This window comes from Cyprinus carpio, chromosome B7 (assembly GCF_018340385.1).
Source record: "Cyprinus carpio isolate SPL01 chromosome B7, ASM1834038v1, whole genome shotgun sequence".
Taxonomy (NCBI): domain Eukaryota; kingdom Metazoa; phylum Chordata; class Actinopteri; order Cypriniformes; family Cyprinidae; genus Cyprinus; species Cyprinus carpio.
In genome coordinates this window covers 23,409,206-23,422,443 of record NC_056603.1, presented here as the reverse complement: position 1 = coordinate 23,422,443, position 13,238 = coordinate 23,409,206, and the positions used below count along the sequence as shown (strand labels likewise).

At 38.5% G+C, this 13,238-nt stretch overlaps 1 protein-coding gene across 3 annotated transcripts in view; it reads right to left on the bottom strand.

The window, feature by feature from the left end:
* sorcs2 (sortilin-related VPS10 domain containing receptor 2) overlaps positions 1-13,238 on the bottom strand; it is a 145,306-nt gene that overhangs the window by 85,658 nt on the left and 46,410 nt on the right. For all 3 annotated transcript variants that reach the window (XM_042728028.1, XM_042728029.1, XM_042728030.1), the window contains exon 2: positions 12,618-12,685. In XM_042728028.1, the coding sequence (XP_042583962.1) occupies positions 12,618-12,685 (68 nt within the window). The remainder of the gene's footprint in view (positions 1-12,617; positions 12,686-13,238) is intronic.

Sequence of the window (13,238 nt, the reverse complement as noted above, 5' to 3'; positions counted from 1 at the left end):
GGCAAGATGAGCACTACAGGAGGTGTGCATGGGACTGACCCCCCTATTAATGCTCGAACAATAGTAAAAATCTGAAAAAAGAAAACTCATTTTAAATTTCTGCAATTTTCCGAATAAGACAGGTGACATATATTCACACAATCTGCAAAGATTACAGAGATGTTAAACATCACAAAAATCTGTGTATGTAATATAATGCAATGCAAACTTTGCAAAGAGGCTGTTTTTTTGAAGGATTAGAGGAGTTATAAATTAAATTAGACAATACAGTAAACCCACACCTTGTGTGTGAGGGGAGCTGGAGCTTTGAGCCAGAGCTGGATCACATTTAATTTGTGAGGAAAGCCTTTACATAGAAGTCTGTACAGCAGCAAAAGGTGTCAGTTTTAATCAAAGAAAGAGTGGAAAATGCCCACGAAGAAAGCTATTATAACGCTTCTTAATTAATGAAACCTGCAAAAAAGGTTTTCTTTATTATTTTAATATCTTTAAAAAACACAGCTGCACTAGATCTAGATCTACCAGTCTGAACATAATGACATTGAAACAATCAAAATTATTAGTATTATTTATTTGATGTTTTTTGCCTTTATTACGATAGGACAATGTAGAAGAGACAGGAAGTGAAACGGGAGAAAGAGAGAGGGGGGTGGGATCGGGAATGGTCCTCAAGCCAGGATTCGAACTCAGGACAGTGTCATATGTTGGCACACTGCTCACAAGGCTGTCGGCGCTGACACAATCAAAATTATTACTCTCTTTGCAAAACTCGTTAATTGTGATAAGCCTCTGCTGATTTAGTTTAAATATATCAAATAATATACTATCAAAGTCCCTTTCTGGACACTTAGGCCACAATTAATAATGTCTTTATGTATCAAAATATCAAAATTATTTGGATTTATTATTAAAACATAATCAAATAAAGATGGCACTTGTAAAGATGCCACTGGATAGGATATATCAGTATGAGTTAAATGCTCAAACTTTTGGGGAATCCTTTATAATCAAGTTTCTAACTAACTGCTGCTGCATGTGCTATGCCTCCATCCTATTGTGTGCATGTGTGTGTAGGTGTTGGTCTTAAAGTAAGCAGGAAAAGGAGAGAGAACGAGATCATAGCAAAGTGAGCTTTCTGTGTCTCTGCCTGAAGCTAGGCCGCTGTCCAAGTACACTGTGTTCAGCAGCACAACAAGGTCTCTTCACACTCTGGACTCCTATCAGGGGTTTTGTTTTTCTCAAATAGTCCTCAGAGAATGAGAAAAAAAACTAATTATAATAACATATTTTGTTTGGCTTTATATCTCTAGCCAGGTTGACTATGTAGTATTACATTGTTCATTTTTAACAAAAAATAGTTCCAAGAACGCATGTCATTATACAAGAGACCGGCACAGCAAATGCACTGAAGTTAAACCAAGGATTTCTTTTGGTTGACCACCCTGCCGGGCTGAATCAATGAGCTCCAGCAGAGGTGTTTGATAAAAGCCTGGCAAACACTTTCACAGCATTGATGGGCTTGTCTGCCAAGCACCTTTGCCAAACACACACACGGAGACACACACGCAGCAGGTTGTCTGTTGGAGAATGGAAAGAGATGGATAGTCTCTATGTTGTGTCGTGTTGTGTGACTGTATATCCTCAGCGCTCCCCACTGAGCCTACAGCACCATGGTAAACTCGCATCTGAAACGTGCTGAATACTCACTCTTGAGCATTAGTGTGTGTCTGTGTGTGTGCGAGAGCTCCGATTCAAAGCCGGACCCATGTGAGACCACTCAAATCAGAGCACAACATGGCCCTAAACTAAATGAGGGAAAGCAGCGCACTTCGTGAGATAATATAAGAACAGTTTTTTGAATACTGTCAGACATTTGCACTACAGAAACACGGTCTATGGTGAGATCTAAGTAATCTGGTATGAAATAAATTGTTATGGTCAGTGGTGAGCATGCGTGTGGTCTGAAATCGGGCCAAGGAAATGAAGGAATGTATTATTCATGTCTAGAGGAGGGATAGAAGGAGAAAAGCGGTGGGTATTGATGAAAAAAAAAATAAAAGTGTGTGCATATGCATATCTAAGTGGCTGTAGACATACGTCTACACCACAAAGACATGCCTGAAAGATCTTCTCTTAACCACCTGTCAGAGACGTCTTTATGATTCCGCTTTACAGTACTTAACCTGCACAAACCTATAGATCATTTCGGCCCCTACAGGGCGAGAGCAAGAGAACTACAACTCCCGTGTGTCCCGTAATTACCAAGGCACTGTCAGCACCATTTAGCCCCTGAGCTGTGAGGTCCGGAACTTCAGCCTCACTTCATGAACATAAAGAGGGAGTGAAATCCTTCTGGTGACGAGCCAAGCGCTTCAACTGGAGAGGGTAAATAGGAAAATGTGTGAGGCAAGAGAAGCGCCATTGTTTTTGTTTTTTTTTTTAGCTCCGAATGCGTTCACAGTTTTCTCAAACGCAAATGAAGAACAAATCCGTGGGGACACTCATTTTTTCACTCTCTCCTCCTCTTCACTCAACCCTATGTGTTTCTCAGAGCAGCAGCTGCCTGTAATTTAGTTCGAATCTGTTTTTCGTCACTGAAGGAATGTCCACAGAAATGTGAAACTCTCTCCAGATGGCGACACATTTGACTCCATTCAGCTAGTACAAAAACCATTCACATTCCAGATTCACATGTCTTTCCTTCCTTCTTTTCTCCTTTTTTCACAAAGACACACACACATTCATTTATCTAAAGGAGGGTAAACCATGCACTTATATTATTTTTATTTAAAGCTAGTTTTTAATAATGATTACAGGGTAAATAAAACTCAGCAAAACACATAAAGTACTTTCTTCATGAATCGTTGATTCAGCTCACTTCTAGGGACAATTTTGCCCATAGACTAAGCAAACCTACACACATACATTCAGATTTTCACATATATTCAAAGTAGTGCATTCACTCACATCCTTTCAGTTAGATGATATTTAGGGTGCTTTCACACTTGGTTCACTTGCCTGGTCCGAATCCGAGTTCGATTGCTCCCCACTCCCCCTGCCCCCGCTGGACTGTGTTCATATTATATTAATTGGGTCCGACCCGCGGTTCGTTTGCGTCATCAAGGCAGCAGCTGTTTACCCCGTTGCTTAGTCATGACGACGCAGGAGAAGGCGGCAAATGCATTTTGAACCGTTCGTTTTGTTTACAAAGCTTCGGTACATAACGCCACTTACGTCTGTCTTACAAATGTACTGCAAATGCTCTAAAGAACGCTGAAGGCGAACAGAAATGAGATATACAGCTCTCTGCTTGCAGCGTGTCAGTTACGCTCGTCAGGAAAGTGAGTGAAACACACACACAAACACACATTTTCATCAAATAATACTTCATTAATAGCGGTTCACTTCCGCGATTTGGTACGATTGCGTTCACATCAGCAGTGAACCGTATCAGAGTTCACATGAACCGTACTCCAGACCACCCTTTTTAAGCAGACTTGGGTACAGTTCGCGGGTGCGCACCCGAGTTCGGAAGACAGCATTCACATCATCCAAACGAACCAAGCTCTGATGTCAATCGAACCCGGGTGCGCACCAGAAGTGCTAGTGTGAAAGCACCCTTAGAAGCAGACCAGGACTCTGGGCAGAAATGCCAATGAAAGTGACAAAGAAACCTCTGGATATTTCAGATGAGGGGAAAAAATAACCCCATAGCGATTTCATATTTTTTTAGGCATATATTATTATTAATATTATAGTTTTTGCAATGATAAAAACCATACTGATTTTAGCAGTCAGATCAGAGTTATTGAAAAAACTAAAACACTGTATGAATTTGAAGCAATCACTGCCCAAAACTCAAAAGATGACATAAAGATGGTAGACAGTGCCTTGCCAGACACTTGTTAATTGTGGAAATATAAAAAAATATTCTTGACTGTTCATAATTTATCAGATTAAGAATTTATTTCAGTTCATTAATTCATCTTAAGTACATGAATAGTGAAAGTGCATGTCTTTACAACATCAGAAAAAAAAATCCACCAGTAAGTTAAAAATGCCCCTGAAAAACTATTTGAGGGGGGCAGATATTGCAAAATGATTAAAAAGCACACCTACATGCGTCTCTCTTTGTCTCACACAACAACCTATCAGACTCCCTTGTGTCTGTCTATCATATCTCACACCCTGTAGTTTTCACTGCCACAGAAAGAGCAGAGTGGATAAAGTATTTATGAGTCAGCAGCCTTGATGTAGAAAATGCAAAACCACTTGAAATGTGCAAGAAACCAGCTGGGGACTAGCTGCTGAATTACACTCTTTCCAGTTAGCTGATTTACTCAGTATCTTGCTGACCAATTCTCTACATCTTTCTCAAAACTCAAAGCTTTATTGCCATAATCAACAAGATTACACTGCACAAATCATATCAAAAGCTGTTTATACATGGACACAAACATGAGATATTGATATTGAAATTACTCTGCATGTACATGTATATGAGTATTTTACTCTCTGTTTGTGTTTCTTTCCATTTATTATCATCATTAGCAGCTATGAGGTGTAAATAGAGTCACTGTGAATCGCGCTATCATCACCTTCCCTCATTACTGCCGCTTTAAGCTCTTATGACACACACACACAACCACATAGACATGGGAACATTTGATAGAGCACAGTTCAGATTTCAGTTCTTGAGAAAAGACTCTAGGATGATCTGTGGAGAACGACAACTTGCATTTTTTGCCTCCCTGGACCTTTCTCTCCTTTTTTGCTAAGCCGCATTTTCCAAGCTTCTGCCTGTGCGAGAGTGAGAAACAGAGAAAGACAGGAACACAGAAGGTCTATCGGTTCAGGTCCTCAGAGGGGTTTAAAAAACACCCTTACAGACACATAACTATAGTTTATGTTATTCTTACAGATCTTATTTTTCTCCCAGATTCTTCAGAAACACCAGTGTGGTGCAAAGGACCCTTAACATTACAATATACATGCAGGAGAAGAGCCAGAGAACAGATTAACTATTTAAAAACTCAGAGGCTGTGAGAAAGGGAAGAGGAAGATTCTTGCACAGAGTACAGAGTTTACAAACTGAAGTACAGGAAATCTCAATCATGGAGAAACACATGCTACAAGTCATGACAGAAACATTTACAGCACTATAACCTAAAGCAAGGGCTTTCAAACTTTTACTATAAGAGTACTGTTAGGTGTATAAGACTAAAGAGAAACATTTTTAATTTGTGTCATTAAAATAAAATAATGTTTGAGATAAACACAACAGAACCGCTAGATTTTGATCAGCACAGCCAGCCAAGGATCGAACACAACTGTTTTGAATGAGTGCACCTTTTTTAACAACCAAAAAGTGGCTGTTTCGTTTGTCTGTTGAGAAAGTACAGACGTTACTCTCGCTGATAGCAGAGGAGTGGATTCAGCGAGAGCACGAAAAGCACCAATAAACAGCAGCAACGAAACCGAAATGTTCCCACACATGCATGCGTTGTTTACGTACAGAGGTACTCTCGATAATTGCGGAAGACATTATTTGGAGAAGAATTGTTGAATGAAGTCGTTATTTTTGTTTTCTTTGCTCACTAAAAGTATTCTTGCAGCTTCGTTAAATTACGGTTGAACCACTGATGTCACATGGACTATTTTACCGATGTCCTTACTATGTTTCTGAGTCTGCGAACATTTCAGTTGCATTGCTCTCAGGGTCAGAAAACTTGGATTTCATCAAAATAGAACAAATTCTAAAAGATCATGTTAGACGTAAGACTACAGTAATAGCTGCTGAAAACTCAGCTTTGCCAGTACAGAAATTCAATTCACTTCATTTCAAGTTTATTTTTATAGCTCTTTTTACAATACAAATCGTTGCAAAGCAACTTTACAGAAAATAAATTACATTTTTAAAAAGTTGTTTTAAATTATAATAATATTTCAAAAACCTGTTTTACTATGGTTTTGAATAAATAAATGCAACCTTGGTGGGCTTAAGAGACTTCTTTCAACAACATTTCTTAAAACACACAGAACCTGTTGCTCACCACTGTTGTAAAACTCATGGAAAAAAGGGGTTAAACTGACCTGACAGTATTACACTCCTAGCGATCATCAAAAAAGCCAAAATATTTAATAAACAAACACAGAAGAGGCGGGAAGATGTGTAGAACTCTGTGAATGACAGTTGTTCCTGTTCTGTGGAAGCCTGCAGAGCTTTCTGTGCTGATTCTGTGTGGGCTGAGTGACGGGTGACTGGAAGAACAAAGATATAGAGCGATGGAGAGAAGCAGCAGCTGTGATAAATGCAAGCAGAACAAAGGTGGGAACAAACAGAAGAAAAAGGAATAGAGCAAAGACATAAACAGCTGGGAAATTGAGATACTAAAATCAGTTTTTAAAGTCTCTAAAAAAAGACAGTGCTGACTGGTGGCCCGGGAGGCATCGCCTGAAGTGATTTCATTTCGCTCCCTCTTCCTCCCCCAAGGACCCTTAATTACACTTGTCGGAGGCACAGGGGGTCAGAGGGGTGGGGGTTGATGGGATGCTGGAGAATCTCTTCATGTATTATGGAGGAGTGAATCCCCTTGAGAATTGTGTGTGTGTGTGTGTGTGTGTGTGTGTGTGTGTGTGTGTGTGTGTGTGTGTGTGTGTGTGTGTGTGTGTGTGTGTGTGTGTGTGTGTGTGTTAGTGAGGCATGATGGGGGGGTGTCTCTTGGCAATCCTTCTTCAGCAGTTCAAAAGATGTGTGAAGAACACATGAATTATAAATCCCATCTGCACAAGACATGTGTGAATATGTGTGAGAGAGTGTGAAACACAAAATGCATTTGAAAGGTGTGATTGGAAGTGCTGCTCCGCTTCCAGCGTGTGGATGTGGGTGTACTCCTGCGTCTACATGCACAACAGCTCCCTGTCTGTTCTCAGTGCGCGCACTCCTGTTATTTGCAGCACACTCCAGATAAACACATCAGAATGTATTCATGCCGCCTGCGTCTGTGCTCTCAAAACTGCACAATCAGCTTCGGCGAAGCTGGGAGTTTGCTAAAGAGACTCTGAGAAGTGGTCATTTGTATACATCGGGAAAAAAAGCAATCAATAAAAAAAACCCACTGGCTCTTTACAAGCTTGATACAAAGCATATGTATTAATATTTTGATGCAGTGCCTTAAAATCATCATAATCTATACTAAATAACAAGGGGTTTTCAAATCAGGCATCTTTCTTCAGTCTGACAATAGGTGTGACTCTTAAATTGTCCTCTTCATAAACAACTTACAGGAACAGCTTGAATATTGTCTGCATAAACAAATAATGACAAAGCCGATTTCTGCTCTCACAATACCTGTGAATGTCTGTAAGCAGAGTAACTGTAATTGAAGTAAAAATCAAAGATGGAAACTTTTAGTCAAAATGAAACAAATAGTTGTCTAGTAAGGGTTTTGTCCAGACAGCACATACTGGATAATGAATATTTATATAGTTATAAAATGCAATCATCAGTACTGAAATTACTGAACTGTGTGTGAGCAAAATCGCATTTATCAGGAAAATACAACCATTTTAGGATGCTGTGGGAATGCTTAAATTACAGACTTTCAAACTGTGTCTCCTCAGGGGGCCTCAAGGGGGATATAGCAGGTTCAAAAAAAAGATTTTACAAAATGTGTTTTTGGACTGTTAAAAAATAATGAGCTATTAGTATCAGCGTCAGAAGTCATGCCCACAGACCACCCGCTCCAATCGCTAAATGTCTGTTGCATATGGTACACTAAACTGGAAACAGTCTGATCATTTACCAAGCTTGGATGATCTTTTGCCAACATTTGAAAGGATTCCAGAGTGACCTCATTTTATTAGCTGTCCTCTCACATCTATAAGTGAAGATGAGGTAAAGTACCTCACTGAAAATGGAACATCTGCAACACAAATGAACGTACCAACGCTGACATTGTAGTTTGTGAATTCAGTATTCGGATCATCTGAATTGCTTGTTGGCACTAAAAAGAGAGACTTGCTCTAAACAGATGTGTTGCAAGAGCGTCTTATTAGACTGGCTGTTGACGAAGTGCACACCACTAAAATAACAGGTGTTCTTTTCCAGCAATTTAATTAAAAAGGATATACTTTACACATGATACGCATGGTATGCAAAAATACCACTATCATCAGCTCGTACATGTGCACTGGTGAAAGCGCAGGCAGAGATGAAACACCATCAGTGCTAAATGGTTAAAACTAGGGAACACAAGTCAGAGCTTGCCAGCTGTGGGCTGCTGGTTGAGAAACGCTTGTTTAGCTGCTGACTCTGTACTTAAGTCAAGTTCAAACGAGAGTAGTTTTCCCACTTCAGTCTATAGGTTCATTTAGATATAAATTAATAACATACGCAGAAAGACTGTGGTTGATATGAAAAACAAAAATACATATAAATAGAGTTAAATTTAAGATCACTGACACTGAAACATGCATTTTCCATCACAGTAAAGAACCTCAGGAGAAGTTCACCACTGTCATAAACATCTCTTTTGCTCAATAGGGAATTAAACCAAGACCTCAGAGGAAACACAGACATATAATCACATTTTCATTGATCAGTGGGACTTGCTGTGTTCACATCCTCTCTCTACTGACATAAAGGTCAATAACAACAAATAAAGAGCAGTAGCGTAGAAACAAACAGAGTGAGTTAAAAATGAAAGCTCATGTTAAAGATACTATAGAGGATTGGTAGCAAAAATAAAATGCAAAGGTAAGACGACATCAGCAAGATGAAGTGTCACTATGCAGTGTGAACAGTTGCTTGCCTCACTCTTTCTGTCAATTCCTCCAGAATTCGTCCTCCAACCCAACTAATAATAATAGCAGTACAGAGTAAAGCATCATACATATGTGGAGTTTAATGCAGTATATTTGATGAGGATATTTTCAGGTGTGTAAAGTCTGCCAGGGCTAGAGCGATCATGCATTATTAAGGTGTCTCTCTAGGTGTCTTTGAATCAGCTTTGATGTATTTCTTTTTATGTACCCTGATCGCTCAGATTCTACACCGTCATTATACCTACATTATGTAGCAGCCCCACACCTTCTAATGGCCATAAACATTCAAGGGACAATTATGTATCATGAATATATCCAGAAACTAGTGCTGTCGACTGAATATAGTGGGATTAATTATTCAAAAATAATAATGTGATTAAAAAAAAAAAAAAACTACATCATTAATCATGTCCCCAACTTATAAATTCAGCAAAAGGGGATTTTTCAAGCTTGAAGTACCACCTTTGTGTTTTTGCAGGTACATGCAGACTGATCATTAAAAAATACCAAAATACAATATTCCTTTATGATTAATGTTATGAAAATAACATTTTTTTGTAAGGTGACCATCTATTCAAAGATTTAATCATCTGCCATAATAATGTAACAAATCTTTATTTGGCATTTTTTCTCAGTGATAGATGCAACTTATTGTTATCATTTTAATCAAAATTTGATTTGATTCTCCATCAACAGCCCTTCTAGAAACATTGTTATTGCATTTATTGTCCAAATAACAGCACAATAACTGTCAAACAATGACATAAACTGTTCTAATTTATTCAAACGAACAAACCCTTTAGCTACTACCGTACTAAACTACCAAAAGAATTTCACAGTTTTCTACCATGATGCAGATAATGTTCAACTTTAACACAACACATAAAAAGCCTCAAGGCGTGAGTTGAACATAAATCTCCAGTTTAATTTGATTTATCTGCTCCATGTGTCTTTGAATTCAGACCACTCCATCATAATGTCAGTGCATAATTTATGAGTTGAACAACAACAATTAAAACCTCAACACAGAAGACTCTACATATAGTAATTCATTGAATGACTTGTAGAGAAAGACTGGTTGTCTGGTTAATGACGGACTGGTCTTTGAAGTCTGGGATTCTGCGGCCCTATGAATATCATGAATAAAACAAGAGAACATTTTACTAATTCGATTAATTTATTCTAGAACATTGATTTTTTTAGGAAAGCCATCTGTGTTAGTGAAACATTTTCCTGCATGAGAGGCATGAGAGTAGAGCGGCCGCTCTCACCAACTGTTCCGGACAAGCACCATGTGCTAACGTAAGGCAACTCAAGTGCATCAAATACAGCACTCGATACGTGACATAAGTAATATGATATCCTTATGACTCAAATAACTGAATAAAAAAAGAGCATGAAGCTCTTTGATGTACTATCATGAACTGAATGAAGAAGGAAGCATTGCACTGTAATTTTTCCTTCCTGCCATAAAGAAATATCCAGATGGCCACAGAGGTACCCTACCTGCCCAAACACATGTCAAATACAGTCTTGTGCCCTTTCTTTTTTTTTAGCATACCCTCTTTTCAGTTCCTCCAATGCACATTTCAACCATGTTTGCCTGCATGTAACATGGGGTCCTTTGAATGCTGAAGCTCTAGCTGGGAAAAATACAGTGTTTAGCATTCCACCTGGTCATTAGGCAGCTGTGCAACTGATATATTCTGAGCCCCAATGTAAAATTAATGCCACCCTCGTATCAACCTCAGACAGACAGGCTAATGAGAGCATTGGAACAAGCATGGAATCAAGTATTCCATATGCGGCACTATATTTTTAGCTTCATCTTCTTTTCACACTTCAGTAGCCTCAATCTTTAAACCCCACAATAAAAAATAAAAAAAAAGTTTCTCTCACGATAGACTGGTGATTAAGCTAACTTTGCCTAACCCAGAAAGGTTTACGAAGCCCCAAACAAAGCCCTGGCTGGCGGTCATTAAACAGACAGGGTTAGTTGCTAATAGTGGATAGTGTGAGGCAATTAGCACAGGGTCCAGGAAAGCCCTCGGCAGTCCTAATTAAGTCATTTCTAAGTTCACTGCAGAGGCACTGGACCCGCTTATCACACCCAAGAGGACTCCAGAAACCAACACAAGAGAGAGATCCAGGCATCAACAGTGGTCAGTTCTAAATGATGTACTCGCTATGCTGTCTACATGAACTTCTGTTCTTAGATGGTAAAACTGCATGGCTATAACAAAGGAAAGTATTAAACTTCTAACAACCCTGTTTTTTTTTCCATAAGGGAACTTTTCCTTAGCCCACAGACAGTCTAAGTCTGTTGGGTGAAATTTTTTACAACAAGGGTCTGCTGTGATCTGCTGACGGTCAGTTTAAATGTTTAGAACCCGAGGAAACGAAGACCTCAGTCATCTACATTCACTCTCTTTTTGCTGGCATCTGTTCTTGGATTCTCCTCTTGCCTTATGCTCTTCCTCTTTACCTGAGCTCTGTCTTCCTGGACAACAGTGTTAAAGGCCATCAGGTCAGACTCCAGCCCTCACTGGCATCTCTCTTCCTCTCTTCTGAGCTTCAGGGGCTGTTCACATTGCACTAGCTTTCCAGTGTTTTTCTATGTAAACACATACTAGATGGACATACTGTATTTGGACATTACACTTGCATCTTGCATCTTTTGCAGCTTCTCATTCATGACACGGCATTCTAAATACACAATGTCCAAGTTAAAATAAGTTCAACTTTTGAGAAAAAAAAAGTGAGTTTTTTCCCCATTGTCTTGTGTTTTTCAAAGCAAAAATGTGTTCTGTGTGATTGGCCCCCTATGCTGCACTCTATCTTTTCCTACATTTCTCTCTCACTCGTGCAATTCCATATGCACCTTGTTTCAGTTGTATTGTACTAAAGCAGTCATGTTAACAAAAACATTGTCTTTCAAAAAAGTAATCAATTAGCATTATCTAGCAATGTTTATTTCTATTGTTTGTACAGTATAAGGAGCAGAAGTGATCACAGACAAGAACTCACACTAACAGTCTTATATCATATTTATATATCACGCTGTTCATTCTTTAATCATTTCAGCCCTACAACAAAAATCCAATACAAATTGAATTAGCATACTAGATCTTTTGTTTGGAAACCCACATATTCACATTGGGTATTTCTTATTCTTAGCTGAAGATCAGACTAAATAAAATCTAAAGAGATTATAGAGTAAAATGTTATTGTATCATTGAATTTAATTTATTTAACAAATAATAAATGGATATGTTTGAAGACAGATAATTGGTGAATACAGAGGTTAGAGTTAAAAAAACAAAATACAAAATCAAACAAACTGTGTATATTGTAAAGTAAATGTCTAGCCATTTGCTGTCTGTACTGTGTGTATTGTGGTTTTTCATGTCGAATACAATTGTTCAATTGTTTTGTATTTAGCAGTACAACCTGTAAGAGGGGAAACATTTTGTTCCCCCGCAAAATACACAAACATGGTTGAAAGGCGATAAGCTTAACTTGATCTGACTGAAGCTATAGCATCTAATATTTTCCATGAGAAATCTAAAATTGGTATAAAATAAATCAATAGAAGAGCTTCTCAAGGGAATCTGAAAGGAAAATCATTTGAATTACAAATTGACTGTTGTCATCTGAAAAGGCGCCACAAGGGATTTTTTTTCCTAACCCACCATTAAAACACTGTTCCTATTGTGACTGAAGTTGTTTTTGTCTCTGAGTCTGTAGGTTTTAAGTGTTTGAACCTAAATTTGACCTAAAGGGTCACTTACCTCCAAAGGGAACTCTCAAGAACTTTGTTGGAGTCTGCATGGTAATATTTAGTGAGAATGAGGATGACCTACGAAGAGAAAGAGAAGTGTTATTAAACACTGAAGAAAAGAATTATATTTACACATGCCTATAAACAAATTGTATGTACAGCCGTGTCTGAAAATCACATTAAAAATGTGTGTGAGATGGAGCAATTTGAACACATTAAGAACACTCAATCCTGCTTTCTCTTGTAGGATCTCATATGTGCAGCGAACATTGCATTTGCAAAAACATTTTAGTCTGACAAACTGAATTTGCTGAGAATATGTTCTCTAAACACAGCAGAGAGACATCACTGCAAGTGTCTAGTTCCTCAGACTTACATAGAAGCATGATGATGTGTTTGTGGTGTTAGAAACAGCATATGCTAATCTCATTTGACAGATCCATCAAACCATAACCACATGATGGACAACATCTTCCTAGCTTCTGCTAATAACTTACTCTTTTTTTAACTTTAGGACTGACTGCACTGCAAGCAGTTGCTATAGCACTGATGAACATAGCATGAAGACAAGTTAATTTCTTCAGCTGGCAGCAGGGAGTTAGCAGTATGGCTAAGACTGACAGAAGCTGTT